This window comes from Channa argus, chromosome 18 (assembly GCF_033026475.1).
Source record: "Channa argus isolate prfri chromosome 18, Channa argus male v1.0, whole genome shotgun sequence".
Taxonomy (NCBI): Eukaryota; Metazoa; Chordata; class Actinopteri; order Anabantiformes; family Channidae; genus Channa; species Channa argus.
This window is the reverse complement of record NC_090214.1, coordinates 12,838,592-12,861,712: the sequence shown is the minus strand read 5'-3', so window position 1 is coordinate 12,861,712 and position 23,121 is coordinate 12,838,592. Positions and strand designations below refer to the sequence as shown.

Genomic DNA, 23,121 nt, shown 5'->3' with positions numbered 1-23,121 from the left:
AGTCGGGTGTACAGAGAGGGCTAGTATAATTGTTCACACACCTTATATGTAATTCATGCATTAGAAGTTCACCTTATTGTTGTTTATATAGATACATTCTTACAATCTTCAAATCAAATGGAATAAATTATTTCTAATGGGGAGTTGAACTACCAACTAAAATCAGTCCTGTAATAAAAGCAAATGTCTTAACTGATGACTCAATCTGAAAATATTCTTCTCCAACAAATTTACTTTACTTTTTATTGTAAATTTTTAGTTTCAGGTTGAACAATGGCTGTTAGAGCCACCATAATGGACGGCTTCAAAACCCTGGGCGAACAACAGAGAATGGGTGAAGACACTATTATCACTGGGGGCAGGGACAGTTGAGTGGCCTGGCATGGCAATGTCAACCCCCAAAATCCAATTGTCCCCCCAGGTCCCAACCCCAGGCAGAGTGACAAGGTGGTAGGTACCTGCTCCAGAATGTTCAGCACAAGGAAAACTGATCACATCTGAAGTGGAAATAAATCCCTAGTTAGTGTGTGTCCCAGTTTGGACCCCCCAATAAAAAATGTCTACATCTTTCCCTGTTTACAGTGATTTTAAAGTGATAAATCTTTCATTTATGTGCCTTGTTTGGAAGATTTAAGAAGTTCTTTAAAACCTGATTAGGGAATGTAATGCAGAACATTGACAATGACATAGCCACAGAGGAGACCTGTATATTGGTAGATGTCTGGTTTGATCAGGTTGTTAACAAACTATATCATTAAAAAGAGGAAGCACCCTGGAATGCAGAGCCTTCAAACCAAATACATGTGATAACATCACATGCTAATAATAATCATAAACACTCACGGAGAGCAGTAGTAGTCAATTTAACAAACTAGCTCCAATTGTGGGATCAACAGACGGAAATGAATTGCTGTGGCAGCTGCCACTCTTTATAGGTACCAGTGAGCCAACCTCTTATTGTGGAAGCTGCCAGTTAGCTGGCGCTATTTTTGGCCACTGCTGATGAGCTGACCGCAGTGAAATTGATTTGAGGTTGTTTATACGACCGATTGTGGCAGGGACACACTGGGACTCATGCGGCGGGGACCTATAACTTTTATAGGTCAACAAGCTGAGCAGTTTGTTGTAAGGTATGTTGTTTGTCCAAAAATATAAAATGTGTGTTTATTTCCTTATTTATAGTGAAACTGTGTGTTGTATACTATGTTGAGTGTTGTATATTGTTTTTTAGGTTAGGTTGTTTTGGATAGCTTTAGTTTTAAGTTTTTCTTTTTGTTCCTATAGTATTGCAGTTTGTGGCCTTTCTGTGAGTTCACTTACTTTTAAATTGCATGTTTTGTTACTGTGTTGTTTACTTATTTAATTTGATTTTAGATTATTTGGTTAATACACATTTAGGATACTCCTAACCCCCTACCAGTGTTGTGGTTGGTCTCCCCGTGGTTGGTTTTCCTTCAATTTTAGGATTCAATTTTATTTTGTCTTTTAATAAATAGCGGTTATGGTAGTTAACTCTGTATTGGTTGTTGTGGCCTCTTTGATGAAGCCCCTGTGTTTATTTACCACATCTAGTATTGGCTGGGTATTTTAAAATGAAGTCCAGCTGAAAAGACCTCCAGGCAACAAATCTGTGTTGGATGATCTCTAGTCAGGCCATAGAACCTCACCTACCTTGATATTGATATGATGGATATTATGAACTTGCTTATTTCCGAAAATATTGGAATAGCCATAACGCTAAAGTTTCAATACATTCCAGTGTGACCCATTGATTTGAAATCTGTTCTACAATGTGTATCCTTGTCTTTCAGATGGCAAAACCCTTTATACTGGACATTAGGACTTCGTATCTTTATTGATGATAGATTAATGGAAATAGGATGAGAACGCAGTTGCTCTCCAGTGACTGAAAAATGTCAGGGAGTGATGGGGAAATGTTCTCACCTGATCTATCAATGATGCTTCAGACACAATTTGCATGTTGCAGACTGACCATAGCTCTGGAAAAGTGTAGAATCTGTCTGTCGCTGTTCTTGGCCACTTTCAAGACAAGGCGAACTCCAAATTAATGTCTTGGCCTCACATGGCAGCATGTGGTTTTTGTTCACTCTGGCACAACTAAACATGCTCTGAGAGGATAACAGACTGTTAACAGACACAGACTGTTTTACTGGTATGAAGCAAACAAAATGTCAAAAGCTAGTGGGGGACAGACTGTGAACTGTACATTGGATGAGCGTGTTCTAGGGGAGCACTGTTTATCTCAGTGGTCTAATAATTTACCCACCATTGTAAAACATCAACACAATAATGTAAAAAATCTAATATATTCACTATTAAACCAAAATCGTTTTTGTTACACAAGCTTTGAAAGATAAGTCATCAGTACGCTGAGATCTGGATTTTGATATAATTATGTTGTTATAACACACAAAAGAGAAATTATTCCATTACCACAAAATAACTATTCAAAAAAGATTGCATTCATGGCTACAGTATTCTTGGTATGTTATGTACAGTATGTACATGTTATATGTAAATATTATAATACTAGTACATAGAGATTCCAATTCCATTAATAAAAGATTAACTAATATGTAAAGTTAATATCCCAAATAAAGTGGTATGTCATCTGCAGGACAGTTTAGAGCAGATTTTGAACCAATAGCTCACCTGGCTTAAGTGATATAAAACTTTTTTTAATTGGGATTTAAATATTAATAAATATGCAACATCATACTATCCTATGTGAAGTTATAAAATATAAAATATTTATACTAAATGCATGTCAAAATTTAAGGAATTCTGAAAATAATTAAGATGGTCCCCAACTTAATTTTCCCATATACCAATGTACCTATAGGTGAGGTCCTTTTGCCCAGAGGTCTTTTCAGCCAAATGTCTGTTTTCATCTCACCGGCAGCAGTCTGGAATAGCAGAAGGTACTATGGCAGCTCACAGGCAGTTATCATGGCGGCAAACTGGCAGCTCCCATAAATAGTGGCAGCTCATTCTCACCTGCCGCTGCCAAAATTTGCGCTTGCTGTCTCTTCAAAAAGTTTTCCTTTTTTCAGTACTGTAAGCATATCTTTGGTATTTCTGTTGCACCCTGTACGGCACCACAACAGGGTGTAACGTATATCGTTAAGGATGCGGACATTTCATGTAATACATGAAATCATTAGCGCATTCTATGATCCTTGAACACTACATTTCACATAAATTGCCATTTCAAAATGTGTATATAGAGCCCTATTTGAGCAGCCATCTTTATTTCAAATTGATTCTAAATCCATTCAAGTCTGACTTGAGTGTCTTACTTTAGAAAATTAAAGAAGCACTTAGTGTGGAACCTCTACAGCCAAAGAGATATTTCTATCACCACAGAGAAGAAACATCTTGAATGGCATACTACACCTTGCCCTTTTGATTTTCTCACTTTGGTAAATAAAATGAAAAGGCAAATTATGCAACATAGACCAAGAGGAAAAAGGCTGTTTGCATCTTTTAATTAGATTTCCAGTGAAGAGGAAAACAAGAAAGCTCTCTCAAACTCAGAGTCAGAGTGCTCTTCACATCATGGTCAGTTCAGGCCAATAAATTCAAACAAGACATCAGTAACCAGTAATTTTTTGATAAACTACACTGCATACCGTGTGAGATTTTCTTGTTCCACAAGATACACTGATTCCTTTCCAAGAAAAACTTCCTGAACTGACAGAAATGTACAGGATCTTCCCTATTGCATCTTTGCTTTATATTAACCATTGTCCATTTCTCTGGTCTGAAAATTACACCAGGGTAAAATGTAACCCAGCAGCTGTTCAGGGCAACATCTTGGAGAAATTGGCAGGTTAATGCTTCTGCTGGAATTAAAAGGATTCAGAGATATGGCAGGTTGTGTAACTGTTGAATCTTATATCTGTAATGAAAACATGTACTGTGTGACTCAGGTGAGAGAGCACTTGTTTGTGCCAGGCAAAGTGTACGCCAGCACTGCAATGTCAGAGAGAGGGCAAAAGCAAATAAAATCCAGAGTTCTGCTAGTAGAGAGCACTCCAGTCAGATTGGTAGACTTTAAACACACCAAAAGAGATTCTGCACACAATACTCCAAAATATTAACACATCCACACAGATAATGACAAATGAACAGTTGTATTTAGCATACACAGAGACCTTCACCTGCATGTGCTGGAATATGTTTGCGTGCATTTGTGTACATGTTAGGGCTGGGACCACTTGACCATAGTGAAATCTATGAAATAAAATATCCGCTCAAAAGGTTTTTAGGGAAATAACTGTACACTGATGCCAGGCAGTAATGAATCTTAGTTAGACAGGCTTTCGATAGCACTCCTCCACATGAAAAAGGATTTCACTGCCTATAGTCAGGGGGAGGGGTACATCTATATGAGTCGCTCACCATTACGGTGACGATATCTGGAGGATGAGCAATACTGTGATTGAAAAGTCCTCAAAGATTTTTTCCTTTATCACTTTTTCAGGTAGAAGCAGAAACATTTTTATATGGAGAGTGCAGCGGGAGGATTAATACTATTTATATACAAGCACTCCTCAAGTGTAAAGGTAACAAAGCAGCAACTGGAGAATTGTTGATGTCTCCTTTGAGACCTTTAAGATAAGCATTGTGTATGCCTCCTTAGAAAAAGAGGAACAAATTACACACTGTGGCTTTAAATAAACTATATTATTGATCATTGTAATAATTAACTTTTTTCTAAATTTGATGTTTCAAAATGATTTTGTCCCAGCCCTAATGTTAATATTTAGGTGTGTGTTTGTGTGCAAACAAATTAAAATCTTAAGTTGCTGTCCAGCAGTAGGCTCAGCTGCTGCCCATATTTGACCATTGTTAACCTGTTTGAGACAACTCAGGTCACCTCGGTAGTGTGACAGTCTCAGACACAGTCCCAAACACACACAAACACACACACACACACACAGTGCATATTTTGGGCCTTTTAACTAGCTGACACCTGGCAGGATGGCAGATGGCTGTTAACAGCTTAAACTCCTGGCAGATCTGTTTAATTCAGAGAGCACTGGTCCTCAGACTGGATCAAAGCCCAGCAAAGTGAGAGGTGGATGGAGCTCATTTGGCCACCATTAAGAGAACCCAAGAGTGTTTGGCAGATAGTGAAAGCAAGTGTTGACGGGGGCCAGCTAAGTGGCTTGAACCTTCTGCAAAAGTGCAACAGGGATCAATAGGGCAACTCCTACACTTGATGGGTAGGAGCACTTGGATGGCTATTACATCCCACTTGACATCATGAATCGTACTACACTATGTGTTTGTGACAGAAAGATAATTATGGGGATGAAGGTAATAATTCTGTTGGCTTCAAAAGAAGAGCAGATAATGCACACATCTGTATGTTTGCCTTCGTTTTTACATGGAAAGTACACTCTCACACGCACACACACAAATTATCACTTTTTTAAGCAAAACATAAAGCTTATTTCTTCAAACCAAAGATACATTTCTAGAGAGAGAATACATTCATTCCAAGCAATGGCGATAAAGATTACAATATCTTGATAGACAAACATACTGTATTAATTACTTTATGGCTAAAACCTGAGTTATTTCAAAGTATTTCCATATGAAACTGCACATTAATGCACATCAAAAATAAATGATGCATCATTGTTCTCATATTATTTGCATGACTAAAGCTATGCTAATATATTCATATTATGTATATACACACATTGACTTATGGATTATTTATGTATATGATGTCACTAGGGTCTGAGGTTATTCGAGAGGTCCAGGTCAAAACACAGAACCACATCATGACAGAACGACTGTGATTTTTCTGAAACACTTTAGCCTCAAAAAGGATGTTTTTGCAACAGATGTTTATCTCAAACGATGAATGTTTCTTTTTTACACATTAATTTTTTTTGATTCTCATTTGATGCCAAACTAGAGACAGAGAAAATTTGCGGCTATAATGTGGGTAGTCCAACTGTCTCCTGCTTTTCTAGCATTTGTTTATTTTTTATGTGTATTCTTATGGCCCTTTGTCCTTTGCTCTGGAATTAAGGAAGAGCAGAGACACAGTGTATTACAGTTTGTCTTCGGCCTCCTTGCACTGGCATCCCTCTTTCTCTTCTTCCAGCCCTCTCCACAATGAAAGCATGAATAACTGTTTAATATTGAGTTGAGAGGTTAAGTACTAGTCAATGGATCAGTTTTAACAGGTTTCTCGTGGCATTGGAGGGCTCTGCTACTTCCATTATCCAAGTGTCTTTGTCACAAGAAGTCCTCATAGTCCAAGAGTTTCGAGTGCTGGCGTGTCTTCCAAAGTCGGTAGAGGCGGAAGTCGAAATACATTTCAATCATCTCTTTGCCTTTATTGGTAAATCAGAGAAAAAGTTTAAATCAGATAGGATACACTAAAAGTCCGAATACCAGCTTTTGACCACATGTTTGTTTTGAATTCCCCACCTTTTTGGAAATGCAATACTGAATCAATGGACTACCCCTTAAATAATTGTTTGCAAATGCAAGTGTGGTAGAAATAAATTTTCCAGTTAAACCTTTGCCCTTTCAAATTTGTAAATCGGTGGTGCATAGTTTAGTTGCCTCCTAATTGACAGTTGCAGGTAGGTAACACGAAGTGTAGTTATTGGTGCACCACAGGTAAAAAGGGGCAGAAAGAGAACATGCTTCTGTGGAACACTATTCATGAAAGTGAAGACATTTCTGGATCTGCATGTAACAATTTCAAGTTAGGGATGTCCCAATACCACTTTTTTCCAGACCAATGACAAGGACTTACATTTTAGTACTTGCTGCTACTGAGCACTAAACTGTTGTGCTTCTAGTATAAGTTGCTGAACAACAAAATCCTCATCAATCGACTGCACAGTTAGCTGGCAGATGATTCAGGTCCAAATAGTAGCAGGGAGACACCTGAAGAATAGCTAAGACGTTCAAAGACTAATTCACAATTAAACACTGTTTCTAACAATGGTTACTGATTTATAATCTCTGACAGTCTGGAAGGAAGTGCACAACTGACGACTGTAAATTCTGAGCTAAACAAACTCGCAAATTTGTGGAGAGCAGCATTTTATAAATGGAGCCACTTTTGCTGTAAGGAAGAAAAAGCTCAGATTTGGGTGAGATCCCACATGGAGAGTCACACACAGAAGGTACTGTAGAGTCAACAGAAGAAACCAAAACAAAGCAAACGTCAGGTAAAGTTTTAGTAACTGTAGATTTCACTTGGTTGATGCTGATGTCAGCAATAAATATTAAACATGTTTAGTAACCTTAAGAAATATGAGAATGACTGTTAGCAACTGGATCTTAAGATTTTAGCAGAGGAAAGCTTGCACCTTTACTTTTCTTGCTGTCACTTATCTTTAAACAGCTGAAAACCACAGACGTCCTTCCACCTCCACCTAACTACTCAAAAAACTCGAGGGTGTAATGCAGTATTGAGTAAGGTCTTGGAGAAGTACAAGTACACAAGTTCAGTATGAGAATTGATAACAAATATTGGTATTGGTATCAAGACATCCATATTTCCAGTAGTTCATGGACCAAGGCTTTTGAAATATCAAACACTGTATCTGAACATCATCATATAGGAAGGCTAAGGAGGAGAGAGAACAAGTGCACAGTGTATAAGAAATGGATGAAGGGAGCAGCAAAAGAAGAACTATTAAAATTGTGTTTAAATGAATGTATATTTATATATATATTCATGTGGCATTTTAAATGCCTGTATCTCTGTGATCAACATTGAGCGTGTTTGTTTAGACCCACCCTGTGCAGACAGTTCCAGCGGTGATTCGAACTCGACAGAATAAGGCCTCATTAGATTCTTCAGTTTCTGGAACAGCTGTTGGGTCGAGATAAGAAAGCACACAGCAGTTAATCCTACTGCACTTGCATACGCTCGCAGCAGGGGAGCCAGTATCTTCAGACACGCACATGCCTAGAAAGGCACATAAGGATGCAATGAATCCAGCTCATTAACACCAATATGACATTATGCACATTCTTCATGTGCAGGTAACGAGGTAAAAATAAAGGAGAAAAAATGCAAAGTGTTGCCAGTTTGCCCTCTTGTCTTTATATGACCTCTCTATCTTTTTAGGAAATAACAGAGCTTCTAGGCCCAATCCCTGTCATATTCCACCCTTGAGAGTTGCATCTTCAGAAAATTAGAGGAAAACTCACAAAATTTAAATGAGAAAGATTTGACATGCAAGCTGAGACAACCACAAGCTCAAACACCCAAAGCCATTTAATACTAAATGTTGTGTTTCTATAATTGTACTGTATAAAGTAATTGTACAGACTGCTTAGAATTGTTTGGAAACTCAATCCCACAGTGAAATTAGAGGCAGCTTAACCCACTTGATGATATTAAAATGCGAGTGACAAACAAAATGCACCTTTTATTGCTCATGATTTTGGTCCTTTGAAAAAGATAAAAGAAGATGGCTAAATGCCAGATGTGGAGAAGAGAATAGCTGGGGAGACGCAGGCAGTGTTGTTTTCTTTCTGTCCTGAAAGGCACTCACTGGCTGTTGGAAGTCTTGTGCTAAGAAAACCAAAACATATCTAAAACCTGGGTCAGACTGCCTCTCTGACCTACTCATCTGCTGTTTCATCCTCAGGCTTTCTTTGCATTCCTCCATCCCCCATAACTATGTTTCAAAACAACTTTTACAGTTGGGGTGCTGCATTCATAAGCTCAGCAATTAGTCAGTTTCTATATCACTTTTCATGCACAATTCAAAATAATTTTAAATCACAGTAAATCAAAAGAGGATCACCGGTTATCAAAAGTCAGCTTAGCTTCACTGGACCTTACACTCACCACCAAAACACCACCCTCTGTCCTTAGGTGTAGCATTTAAAACACCTTTCACAATGTTGTTTTAACAATGTTCTTCCATTTCCTGTATCACAGTACATTTTCCCCAATATTAGCTGCCGGATTTGGCCCTCATCACTTGTATTTTTCATCACATTTACTTTTATGTATATGGAACAGTTACGCCTTACATCATCATCACCATTACGCGCATTACAATAAAAAAGGCTCAGAAGAAGAGTATTAGTCAAAATTAGCATTACAATATCAGCTTTTGTTATGCTTTGAAAGCAAGATCCCTTTGATATGTTCTGAGTGAATTTGTTAATCATGTATTAGTCATTATGTTTTTTCAAAGCAAGAGGGGGTGGTTTAATTTACCTTTTGTGTTGAAGTCAACCCACTCTAGCCCGGCTGCAGACTCATGTCAATATTTATAAGCATAAATATCCAATTTTTATTAGGATTACAGTAGGCACAGCTGCAAACATTCACACAAAGCATATGGGCATACATTTATAAGTGAGCCTGTGAGTGTTTGTTACAATAAGTGACTCAAGACACTTGGTATACAGCATATGGCTTGTGTTGAAATCTGTACTCAGAAAGTACGTGTTGTTTTTGGTTGTCTGCACTGGAGTTTTTGGATGCATTTAAATGTACTTGTACTCAAAACTTGTAAACAAATATGGAGATACCCTACAGTTTTGCATTAGGTTGGCCATATGGTTTTGTTGGCAAAAGATAACTAGCTTTTAGTTGGACATGTCACATAAGACTTCACACCCTATAAAAATGTATGTGTGTATTCTGTAGCATTAGAAGCACAATTCATTAAGTCTAGTTTCCACTGCATTGTTACAAAATCTGCAGTGTGAAAATATCACTTGGGTATCATGGGACTAAGCCACACCCTTGCGAAAAGACAAACATACATTTTGTTGTGTTGGATCCACACTCCCTTGAAACAACTGCATGTGTTTGTATTTGTCTGCAGGGGTGGCGATATCACTGATGTGCAGTCTGTTGTGCAGACTGCCAGACTGTCCATCAACCCCAGTGAGACTCACTTTATATAACAAAGCATTTTGGCAGACATGAGTGGAACAGACAGTCAGGTCAGACAGACACCGCTGGCTATAGTGTGTGTGTATGTGTATGTATGAGGGCATGTGTGTATGCCAGCTTCTTTGTGTGTGTTTTCGATTTTTTCTCTTTTGTGTGTGTATGTAGCTGTCTGTTGTATTATTTGTTCATGTCAGGTAGAGAGAGTAAGCAGCATGCCACAAACAGGAAGGTGAAGACAGGCAGAGATAAAATTGGGCAGGAGTGACCATGAGGAAAGATTTACTCTAAAAAAACAGACAGACAAACAAAAGTCTTGAGAAGTTTTTAAATCCAGTTGTGAGCAACAGAAGATATTTCAGGTTTGCCTGGTAAAAACTTGGTTGAACAAGGGAATCATTGAGTACCTTCTCTCCATTGGGGTTTCCCAGGACGTAGCATCCCATTATGTGGATGATGTTGGGCTCTGGGTTGATTTTACTCATGAAGCGACTGAGCCTCCTCCAGAATCTGAACAAAAAAAAGGCAGCTGCTACACACATCAGTCTGACGGGTTTCATGTACAGTCCCAAGAAACTCCAAACGTGTTTCATAGGCAAGGCCAGTTCATTTGTTTTTGCAGTACAATGAAGACATTTGGTTTAATATTAAAAGATGATTGAGCCAGAATTTCAGCTATTACCAAAATACATTGCGCCTCTTGTTTTAGATGAGACAACTTTAAGTAAGCAAAAGTCTTAGAACATGTAACTGACAGACAGACTACATTTGTGATAAAAAAAAGGATAAATCAACATGAAAAGCAAAGCACTGTCTATTGGAGAAAGGCAAGCAATTTTGCATCTGAGAAATAAGGGAAAACAAAGCATTAAAAGCATTGCACAAACACGGGGCATAGTCAGTACAACAATACCCTGAACAAAAAGAGAAAGAAACCACTGGTGTACTTAGCAACAAAGACAGTGCAGGTACACAGCTAAAGATGTGGCGGATAACAAAAAACAACAGTCAGTGACGTCACCAAAATCCTCCACAGAGAAGGAATGAAGGTATCACAATCCACCATTTATAGATTATTTTTTTAATGAGCAGACATGAAGAGAACAAACCACAAGACACAAGAGGCCTGTATGGCTACTTCTGGAACAGGCTCGCTAATCTCTGTTCATGTCATAACTCATGATGGTAGCAACAGAATATGTTCAGAGACATAAAGAAGTTTTGTTCTGCCAGTTGACAGAGAAACAAAACAAATTGGGAAGAACTTCCCCATTCAGTACAAAGTTGAACCCAACTAAACATGCATTCCACCTGTCGAAGAGAATAGAGAAACTCCCCCCGAAACATCTGTGGTACAAACATTGAAAAGCAAACCAAAAAAAAAAAACCCAAAATGGATTTCAACAATTGACATCTGTAAGTTGCAGGCTTGGTGCAGTTATCGAAAACAAGGGACCTACAGTCTAATCCAATACTTTTGTGAACTCAAAATTTGGGCATGATACAAAGGTGCTATGTTCTGTTTTGTTGAATGTATCTAGCTGTATATGGCATTGAATACAATTTGAAATTCAGAAATTTCATCTGATATCCATCTTTCAATATTTAATCAAAATGTCTTCACTGTACCACAAAAACAATTTTATTGCCATTTCAATCCTTTTGGAGGGGATTGTAATTAAATACACAGGAGCAGAAATATCCTGCTACGAGAGTTACAGTATGAAATAGAGGACAAGCCTTGTGTTTATGATGATAAATCAGGTAAATGTCATCTATTCCAAAATAGTCTCCTGGCAACTCAAAAACACTAACAGATATTGCTCATACAGGTAATGACAGCATGTTGCATGGCCCCACTAAAACATCATTAATTGTATGAGCATTTTAAGAGTATTGATATTGGAAAAATAGAGCAAAAACCATTTAAACAGCAAATTTATTGATCTTTTGAATACACATTATAGACTTTACTTTGGAAATTTATATGGATGTGATGAAGTGCTTACATGAGCACTTTCTATTTCATTCAGCCTTTATTCTGATTACTGGTGAAATAAAAAGCTTCATTAACAAGAAACCTGACTGATTGTTTTCAGATTGTATTCATTAAACAGAAATGGACCCACGAAGTCCACTGCTAACTCACTGGCTCATGTCCTCTTCCTTTTCCACCTTAGCAAAGGTTGCCACTTTATTCTTCAGTAAATACAGATGACCAGGGCCTCCCTAGGAAACGCACGCAAGAATAAAACATGTTACTACTAACACAACTGCTCATTTTCTTCCTCATTATTAAGCTCTTAAGCACTTATATCCCAAAGGAAGTGCAATTTACGGCACCTAATTACTCAGGAAATTTCATATGCAGTGTATGAACATGTAACTCATATATAGCAAATAAACCCTACAAGTCCACAAGGAATACAGTAATTCTTGTTTTTCCCCTTGTACCACACCTGACAAAATATGAGCATCCTCCAAAACTTGCTTCCTTTCCTGTAAGCTGTGAGCTTCTTCTCAATTTCCTCTGTGAGGCAGAAAAAAGGTTCAGGTTGATTTAAACAACAGTGACCAAGAAGGCAGAGAGAGAGGAATATCAAAAGAGACAAGGAACAGTGTACTAAGAGAGAAAAGTGAATACAGAGGAAATCTCTGTAGGGTTACTTTAAGTAACGATAATGGACAGCAGAGAGAGAAGTAAATAATGTCAAAGCAAAATAAAACTGGTCAAGACAAATCTAGAGAGGTAAGCCACAGCAGTATGCAGCATGGGGACTGTGAACAACCTGCTACACACCAAGCTGCAATGCACTGTGTTCTTTTGTCAATCATGGCCAGCATTACATTTTTCCATGCCGACCCCTGATCTCCACAACAATAAAACCTTTATTGTTTTGGCTGCATATGTGTAAATTATTCAGTACCAACCACTTAGTTACTCTTTGTGAGCTTTAGTCCATTTCATTATCTGGAAAACTCTTGGGACCATTTAAGTGCTTTCTATGGAAGGGTTTAGGAGCAACAACTTTTTGCCAATGCAGAAACAAAGTTAGGCTGCAGGTGGTGGAGGGGTTAGCACTGCCTCCCAGTGGCTATAATCTTGCCGGCTGTTGGGGGGGCTTTCTATGTGTGCTTGCTCTCTTGTGCCTCTAATTTGTTCATAAATATAAAGGCTTGTCTTGTCAGCTTCCAGTGACCCTAAGATAATGCATGGAGAAACCAGGTTTTAAATATATAAATTAAATCAGATTGTAATTAATTCCAAAACAGCAGACCAAATTAACCACTTAGAAATAACATCTATTGAGATTAGATTGCAGGTAAAACTTAGCCACAAAGTAATCTGCTGAACTTGAAGTCCCACGCTCTTTATCAGTCGGGTACCAGTGTTGCATTTATTTTTCACAATTTCATTTTAATATTTTTGTATGAAAATCCATTGAGTAAAAATAAATAACAAACAAAAATATTTACTCACCCAAAATATCATCAAAAGTGGCGTGTTCATGGTCCTGAGTACCAAAAGGGATCAGATCCAGATAAGACATTTTTAACACAGTAAAATAAGTGGGGATGTGTGCAGCACATCTAAGTTTCAGTATGTTACACTTACATAAAGGATGGGAATGATGGATGGGTCATCTCTGCGGATTATATTAGGAACATACTCAGCTTTTGGGACTTTCGAAGAGATGAGCTAAAGGTAAGAGAAACAGAATTGGGAGCAGAAATTTATGGTGTAAGTAAAGGAAAGACTGAGAAAATGAAATTTGCATTTTAAAATAATGCTTGTTGCATTTCAATAATAGAAATAGAGGAAAAATAATGACTTTTTTTCTTGGATCATTTTGAACTTTAGAGTCTTGAATTCTAACCTGACACATTGTTGCAGATTAAAGGTTGTAATATTGTTCATGTTAATATATTGTAAAATGTGCAGGGCACTGTAAATATTACAATCTCTTACCATGATTTTGGGTGGTATAAAGTCATCTCCCTCACATGCCAACCTCTCCATCTCTCTCTCCTCCTCCCAGTCTATGTTGTCATCAACACCTCCTTCATCCATGGTGCCACATGGGGTCTGCAGGTCTCCACCTAGAAGATAATGTAACACACCAGCAAGGAAAAGACTTGAGATAATAGGGTGCTGGCTGAGGTGTTGGGAGTTGGTTGGGAGAAAGGTGACACAAAGAGAAAGTCTATGATGAGAGAGCTAAGAGCACAGGAGAGAAAACGTATGGAGCTGTTAATAATCAGTTAGTGACATAAGAAAATGGCAGATGGAACCGGAAAAAGCTGAGACAGCTGAAAAAAAAAGATTGATGTGTGTGTGGCAGGAGGATTTCTGGCATCAACTAACAAGGAAAATCATAAATACATTAACTGGAATCAGGGAGCAAGGAGTTCACAAAAGAAAGGGGTTTCACATCAAGTTGTGCTTCTTTGACACGTAATCCCAAAACATTATAACATTAAAACTTTTCAAATGTTACGAAAATTATCAACCAAATATTATTTATGATGAATAAAAGATTGTGTCCTTCAGTATTTTGAGTTACATAATAATTCAAAATCACAAATGATATTCTTATTATAGGATGCAAGCATGAGACAGTAGAAACAGATTATATTAATTAATGTCAGCATATGTCAAGAGTACGAAAGTACTTGAGTAAGTTCAATAATGTGAATCATTCATTTTTTAATTTTGATTAGTAATTTTCATTACTTCATTACAAATCAATGGCAATATGCAGCTGTTGAATTACAGTATTTACATCATAAATTCGGCATCAGACTCATTTGTCTTCAACCAACATTTATACAACATTATACAACTTCAGAACATTATCATGTTTTTCAGGGATGCAAACATACAAATTTTATGCCTGAGTGGGTGAGAGGACATTTGAATCTGTAGATGTATTTCAACACGTTCTCATCCCACAGCGTCAGATAATGACGCTTCCCAAGGCAACAAATATCAATCATTTTTACGTCCTTTGGCATCGCTTTTGATGCCCCAGGAGCAACACTATTGATGCCATGGGACTTGTTGGGCCTCTTGCGATGACGTGGTCTGTTGCAATTGTGCAAAAATAACGGTTTGCTTGACTTTAAACACAAAGACAACTGGGTTACAGTTAATTACGGATACTCCAGGGTAAGGATGAGTTAAGACATAATATACATGAAATTTTAAAGTGTCTCTTTTTCTAACACAGAAGTGTACCTTTAGCATGTAACCATAAAAGACTCCACTAAGCAGCACTTTTTGATGCCTTGGGAATGAGAACAGGTTGTGTACTTTTAATTACTCCAGGATACACTTCTCATTTCATCTGTGTGCTTTCAACGCGTCTTCCTTTGGTTGCGTTGTGGCATCTTGCACCTTTGTTTCTAAATGCTGCGCCCGCGCTGTCAAATTGGTGAATTTGGTTTCTTAATTTTAGTATGTTTTATCGATTTGCATCGATTTTCTCAAATAGCAGTGCTTTGAGCTATCAGGGCCACCGTAGTTTATACTTCTTTTTGGACAACAATGGTGGCCAATAGCACAGACAAACAAGCTTATACAAGTTGCAGGCTGACAAGCCACCGAATAGTATGGAACATTCAGTGTTGGTTTTAGTGTCTGTATTGTGATTTTGGGCAATATCATTTATTTAGAAAATGAGCTGTTGTTCTTTTAACTACACCTGATCCTTCTTGAAATGTTTTTTTAAGTAAAAAAAAAGATTTTAAACTCACAAAAGTCTGTGTTGGTATAGGCCTCCAGTATCAGCTGATGCTGATGTTCAAAGACTTAGTTGATATGTTCTGTAAACAATCTAATAAAACAGTATGTACCCAGGGGAAAAAAGGAAGAGAAGGGGAAAATGGAAAATGACAAGCAACACTGACAATTAATGTCACTCCTCCAGAGAACAATACCTTCCCCCCAGGAAAGAGGAGAATGAGGCATCAACCACACCATTAGACTTCCATCAACAGTTCATTTATCTTTCACCACACTCTGAAACACTGAAGATGGAGGTGGAGAAAAAACATAAAACCACAGACACTCAAACTAAGACGTCAACATAGACATACAGCTCATGCAAGCAGTGTACGATGAGTCAAAGCCTTTTAGAAACACAGATGCACAACTCACACAAGTTCTTGCATTACCATTTGTATCAGCTGACACATTCAGACCGGGATAAACACACACACTCCATTTTGAAAGACATACTCACAGAGAGCATCACAAAGTTGAAGAAAGACCCACTTTCATAGGAGAGACAGATGGACAGGGTCAGAGTCAACAGCAGAGACAGTTGGTTCGTGTAATTGTGTATTTCAAGTTTTCTCGCAGATTTTTTCGGTGTTGTCTGTTTGTTGCCTTTGATCTATTACAACCAAGATCTCAGCTGTAAAACTGCATTGACAAAATGTCACCTCAATGCACCAGAGAGGTCTACTACAGTACAGGCTGTTCAGTGTGCTGTCAAATCAAAAGTCTAATTTGGCATGAGTCTGAAAAGTAGCTTTAACTTCGAAGTAACTAAATCACCACTGACAACATTCATAACTGGCTCATATTAGGCTGCCTTTCAGTCTGCCTTCTCAATCTACAGAAAATTGCAGTTGCGTAAGCACTATCACAATAGAGAACTATTTACTCAGTTCTACATTTAAACATTCAAGGGGAAGTAAAGAAGGAAGATATGGAATAATAAATGAAAGGGAGGAAGGAGAGATGACGTGGAAGAAATGAGGAATAAAAATAGATTGGAGGAAAGAAAGTAGTGACATTTTTTGATCTGAAGTAATTGTTGGGTCAAACTCGTATATCAGTGTTGATTACAAGTCCTTTTTATAGCTGACAAATTTTGATTAGTGGTTTTCAGTACTCTGCGAGTCACATGTGTATGGAAATTAATTAACGACAAAATTACTGAGTGAGCACAAAGAAAACTCACGCTGTAATCATTCTGCCAGTCAAGATGTGAGGGCACAAAGGGGCATGTTGGTAATTTATGACTACATACATTTGTAGTACATGGTTGAAAATGTGCTCTCATGACTCTCACTGCTGCTGCTTTACCAGATATTTGAGAACGTGAGGGGACACAACCCATTTTCTATTTAATCTGGCTGTGAGATTTAATTTACAGGACATTAGCCTCACTAGACCTCATTGGGATGTAGTGGGACATTATTTAACATGTGAGATTTTAAAGGTCCACGTTCATTTCTATGTTTTCTTCTCTCAGCTCAATTGTGTGCTACAAATACCAAAGCTATCAAGCAAAAACTTTCTCTCGCAGGCTCTCAGCCTCTATTAGTCTCTCACAGAAATGCTCCTGCATGCACTCAAAACTTCTGCATGTCCCTGGATGCTCTTCATTTCCATACACAATCATTTTGAGCCATGTGAACTGCTGCCTCACATACTGTATCTTTGTAAATGTGATTTGATTTGCTCAAGCTAAAGCTTTACCTCAAGCTTTTGTTGTAATTTTTGTTTCTTTTTGTCAACTCACTGCAGTTGAAAGAAACTGTGTGTGTGTGTGTGTGTGTGTGTGTGCGTGCGTGCATGCATATATCTGTGCATGCATATGCGCGAGTCTGCATTAACTCACTGTCTCTGGGTTCATGAGGAGAGTCAGTCTTGACAGGAGTGGGGTCGCTCCAGGAACGGCTGAAACTCTTCGATCTACGCTCAGCGAATGCTAGTGCAGGCGGGGAGAGATAGTCACACACACACTAACAAGCCCACAATCTCTGTCTGCACCTACATGTGTGTAAAGGTGGATGCAGCTACAGGTGGACAAATGTAGTGTACATACAATGCCATCCTTCCCCTGTACAAGTAGATGACTACACATACGTACTGTCGAATACACACACATACACAGTATGCTAATAGGCATATATCTTTGCATCTGCTCCTCATTTCTATCTCTATGATAATCGCTATTGATTTAATTCTTGTTTTACAGACTTAATGAGCTAGAGTTGTCGATGAAATCAAGTTGATCAGTAAGTACTGTGTTCTTAGAGTATTTTTAAACTGCTTAAAGTGACAAGGTTGTCATCCATTTTTCCTCAAGGCCCCGTTTTTTAAGTGCCCTCACTTATGCTTCCCTGTTCAGTTCACTGTGGGATTTGACTTGTTCTTTTCAAGTGCAATATTTTACATTTATGGCTAAAGCATTCATAACCTCAATACAAAACAAATGGCTATTATAATTCTTTCTTTTAAAAAAATTAATCAAATCAAAGTATTTGAACTTTTGTTTTAATTACAACAATATAAATATTGTGATACTACCACAAGGCTTAATTTATACAGATTTAACCATATTAATAGGGGTCTAATGTGCCGTATTTCTATTAGCTTTGATTGGACTCCATTTTAAACATATATATTTATGTGATAGGTGATGCATTTGGATTTTAAATGGTTTCAATCCCTGTCTGTTGGACTTGACTCTCATCTTGAATAAAGAACCTCTGTTCCCACAAGCAAAAAAAATCTAAATAATGTGATAGTGAAACCTTTACAGACCTGACATAATCATAAGCTACTTCTACACATATTTCCATTCTGATTTGGCAGCAAGAGAAAGTAATGGTTTCTACAAAGATCCCACTGAAAAAACTCAAGTACAGTACTAACAAAACAATATTTCTGCTAAAAGAAACAGAGCTTTACCTACTATTTCTTTCTTTTACATTTTGATGCTAAAACACTAGGCAAGCTAATGGAATATGTCAGATATGTCTGCTGGTAGCTTATGGATAAGCAGTAACAGCCACAAACACCTTTTTTTTATTGCCAGCCATCACTGTGCATTGTGCCCTTTTAATATATTTCGCTGTCTTTATCTACAAATTTCACAATCAGATAAAAAAAAACAACAAATCCAAGCATTCAATGCAATGCAACAGGAAAAGACAACCTATAGCTTCACACTCCTTACATACTGTACCTGCATGCATACACACGCGCGCTTTGATTCATCTCTCTGGCTTATCAAACACACAGTGGTGAACGTATACCACCCAAGAAAATGCAGCAGAGTGTTACTAAATCCCAGCAAAGCATCAGCAGGTGCTTGGTGCCACATACATGCAAAAACACACCAGAAACAAACTAAAACATGAGGGTGAAGTGAACAATAAGTTGGAGCAAACCCCCCCCCCCCCCCCCCACCCCCCCCCCCACACACACACACACACACACACACAAACACACACAGAAGTCTGACTCACTCTGTGCTTTAATCCTTCTGCTGCCCACCATCCGAAGATGCTTCCGGAAGTTCCTGTGGGTAGAGAAATCAAAGCGGAGGAGGGATAACGGAGGACAGAGGAAGAACCAAAATGTAAAGAAGAGAAATAGGAAGGAGGAGGGGTGGGTGGGAAGTAACCAAGCAAAGCAAGACAAAAAGATAGGAGTTTAGTATCAAGCTATTATCTATCTATACTATCTATTACTGTCTGTTTCGAAAAAGAGTTTAAACTGGAGGCAATTATAGGTAAACATACACATTTCCTTGTCAGTAGGAATGGAAAATACCAGAGCGGTGTGGGTGAATTGTACTACACTGCAAAAATACCTCTTTTTATTGGTTGTAGATTATTGAGATGCAACAGCTCAAGGGAAACCCCAGTATTGTATTTAGAAGGTTTCTGAAAGACTTGCTGTGAGTACACCCACACTGGAGGTAAAATTAGAGGATCTGAGGGAGTTTATCTTTCCAAACGGGTGCATTTTGGTATGTATTTCTTTACTTTTTCCAGGCAGAGGGGTTGGTACTGACTCCTTGACTGACGGCATCTTTTTCAACATGGGTGTAATAAGTTCATGTCTGGTTTGAGCTTATTTACAGAACCTGGCCATTGTTTAATGTTTGACCAAGAACAATACTTGTTATGTATACTGGCCATTTCTAAAAAAAAAAAAAAACCATAACATAACCACTTTTCATCATCTAAGGAAAGGTGAAATGGAAACAAATAAAAATAAAATAAAAATAAAAAATATACATTGTCTGCACCTTGTCGCTAATTTGTCTAAAATGTCAACACAGTAACTTCGAAAAATATTTCAATTTTGAATGACTTTTGTATCTCATGATTTGTATTCAATTCCAGCTTTCTGCACAAGGAGGCTCAGTGTCTGGTGTGACAAGTAGGAATGTAAGGAACTTAAAATTAATATATACTCTAGACTGCATCTAATTGAGGCCAACCATTGATTGATAGGGGTCTATAGAGCAACACATTTTGTTAAATGTTCACATCAATATTCATAGGAAAGCTTTTCATTAGAGAGTTGTATGCTACTGTGTTCAATACTTAACACAAATCATTCTAAGAAAATAAATGCTGTTGTGATTTCAGTTTGCCTCCTAAAGTTCATTAGGAGTTTCCATTGTAATAAACTCACTGTATATATTTGTAGTCAAGGTCAATCATATTTGTACAGTGTTTCTCTGTGACTTGCTGTCTGATCCTGATGTTGTGTTGTATGTTCAAAGAAGCCACAGATGAATGTCTTATCTTTCTGTTTCACGTTCATGTTGCACACCCGACCGTTAAACATTCATGATTTACGAGCTGCATGAAGTGTGTGTGTCTGTGTGTAGTATATCTATATTTATTGGACACCGAAGAATCACATAAAAGGAGATGCAATATACTGTAAAAATGAAGACATTTTGAAGACTCTTTGTCCTTGTCTGCTGTTGTTTGACAAACCATGAACTCATTGCTAATTTTCTAAGCAAAGCAAATTGCATCATGTCAAAACATTGCTAAAACAGCAAATAACATACTTGTACTAATTAAACGTAAGTGACATCACTGTCACCGTCTTGTTTTTTGATTGCAGTGAGCCAGATCAACCTTTTACCTGGAATATATTCTCCCTAAATTTCAGCTGCCAACAAATAAGGGGGGAGACAGCTAATGTGATCTGAAGCCATGACCACCTCCATCTAAAGACAATCTGACAGGTCCTCCTTCCTGCAGCTTCATTTCTTTCTCTAATTCTCTCACTCTTTATTTAAACATTAATTTTAATTTATTTTACATAAATATTTTCTATCGCCTACTCCTGTTATGACTGTTACACTATTTCTGCTAAGGGCTTACTATTGCAATGAGCAGCATGGATGAATAAGTGAACTAAATTATCTCTAATTTCCTATTAACATACAATGGGTCTTGATATAAAGGTAATATGCAGACTGTAATATTCTCAATAATTATCTTAATAAGATTTCCAGAAAATTTTTTAAAGAAAAAACATACAGTACTATAAAAGGTGTTATTACAGTTTCTGAGTTCAGTGTGCTCAGTAAACATTGAAGTAACAACCTCTGTAATTATGTATGTTTGTTTAGTGACTCTATTTAGGAATGTATTATAGGGATACAGATAAGAGAGCATCTCTTCGGTAAACAGGACATTGATTGATGCATTTAAGTATCTAAAACATGATAGGCTGCCACAGCTAAAATTCCCTTGTCTTTAATATATAAAAAAGAATTACTTATATAGCCCTGCCTACTTCCATATACATCATCATCTGTTTTTGGAGTAGAGCGTAATAATCTGAATCTACAAAATAACCAGTAAATAAATGTAACAGAATGAGTACTTATATCACTCTTTACTGGATTTGCTGTTTAAAGACAGTAGTTCTTGATTGAAAAGGAAAGTGAACATTTAGGAATAAGGAAAACAGGAGAACATCTACTTATTAAGATGAAAACCACTGTGATTTAGAACTTAAATGCTAAAATTGCTCTTTCACTTTTTCTTTGCTGCTGTTTGCTGCTGAAATTGTCTTCATTTTTATATTTTGCAAAACTGAGTCCATATAGTCCTCTGGTACAAACACAGCAGGGGTCCACTTTTTGGGGAAAACAAGAACAATCTTCTGTCTTCGCTTCTACTTAACAGAAGCATTGTCTGCAGACTGCTGCTGGAAATAAATAATATTTCCTGCACTGCTCTGTGGGTTATGCTACTATATATTTATAAAATCAGATACACTTTATGTGATAAAATAGTTTTTACTGTCCTCTCTGCCATCCTGTAAGAGATGGTTAAAAAGATAGAAAATGTACAAATTATCAGCCTGCAGCTCTGCTCCATTTCTGTAAAGAGACTTTCTACTGCTTGTTAAAAGTGTTGTTTGCTGGTTACAAAGAAACATGCCTGAAGTTTTATTCCGTATCATCAAGAAATTATGTTTCGACATGAATATTTTCCTGTTCATTGGATAACTTTGGTAAGTTATAATTCTTACTCAAAGTTTAAAGTTCACTTCAGTTCAATGCCAACAGTGAATGAAAGCAAAGTGTTCTGAAAAGTTTGTTCTACTATATTTTGGTTCTCCAAATGTTTAAATCCATCATTAATGAAATAACGCACAAGTTATTGATGTTGACACTGCAGATGGATGACACTTAGATGTCAAAGAAATTGAGATGTACTACATGGTGTCACATTTGCCATCTGCCCTTGTGTGACAGCATCTAAGTGGGACGGTTTGTGAAGTTGTTATCGATGTACTTAATTACTCCTCCAAGTGTAACAAAATCCAACTCCATGTTTTCCTAGTTATTTCTTTTTCTTTTCAATATTACTTAATGTTCTTAAAACATTCACCAAAGCCATTTGTACAGAAAGACTGAAAACTTCCCAACCAATATGATTCTGTTTTTTAAGATGTTTTTAAACCACCCATACAGTATGTACCTTTTTTGATCTTTTAACAGTTTAGTCTAAGAATAAAAATCTGATTCATGTTGGTTGGCTTTGAAATTGCGGCACTGTAGCAGGGCATCCATTAAGGAGATCCTTTTCAGTCCATTTGAAAGCTGCTGACGTCCTCACACCTTTAAGTGCCACGTTCTGACTCCTTGCCTTAGTCAGATTAGACATGGCTGTAAATAAGCTGCAACGGAGCTGTAGCCAGAAACGAACGCAAACAGCACTCAAGCAAAGCATAGCCTGGCAGGGGACACTTCGTACCTCTGGATGACTTCTGCCGTATCCTGCTCCCTCTCTCTCCTTTTTCTCTGCACAAATCCCCGGAAAGCCCTGCCAGGACGTGGCACAGTATTAAGAGGATGAGAGAGGGAGTATGCAGGGGTAGGACAGTGCAGGGAGGCTGA

The 23,121-nt window shown here is 37.6% G+C and overlaps 1 protein-coding gene across 1 annotated transcript in view; it reads right to left on the bottom strand.

Annotated features, from left to right (window-relative positions):
* Positions 1-3,492: 3,492 nt before the first annotated feature.
* The window catches only part of nsmfa (NMDA receptor synaptonuclear signaling and neuronal migration factor a), a 39,681-nt gene continuing 20,052 nt past the window's right edge, over positions 3,493-23,121 (bottom strand). The window contains 10 exon segments of the mRNA XM_067484703.1: positions 3,493-6,380; positions 7,807-7,882; positions 10,339-10,441; positions 12,081-12,160; positions 12,391-12,461; positions 13,413-13,446; positions 13,548-13,631; positions 13,902-14,032; positions 17,566-17,655; positions 19,202-19,254. Of these exon segments, the coding sequence (XP_067340804.1) occupies positions 6,283-6,380; positions 7,807-7,882; positions 10,339-10,441; positions 12,081-12,160; positions 12,391-12,461; positions 13,413-13,446; positions 13,548-13,631; positions 13,902-14,032; positions 17,566-17,655; positions 19,202-19,254 (820 nt within the window). The 3' untranslated portion in view covers positions 3,493-6,282.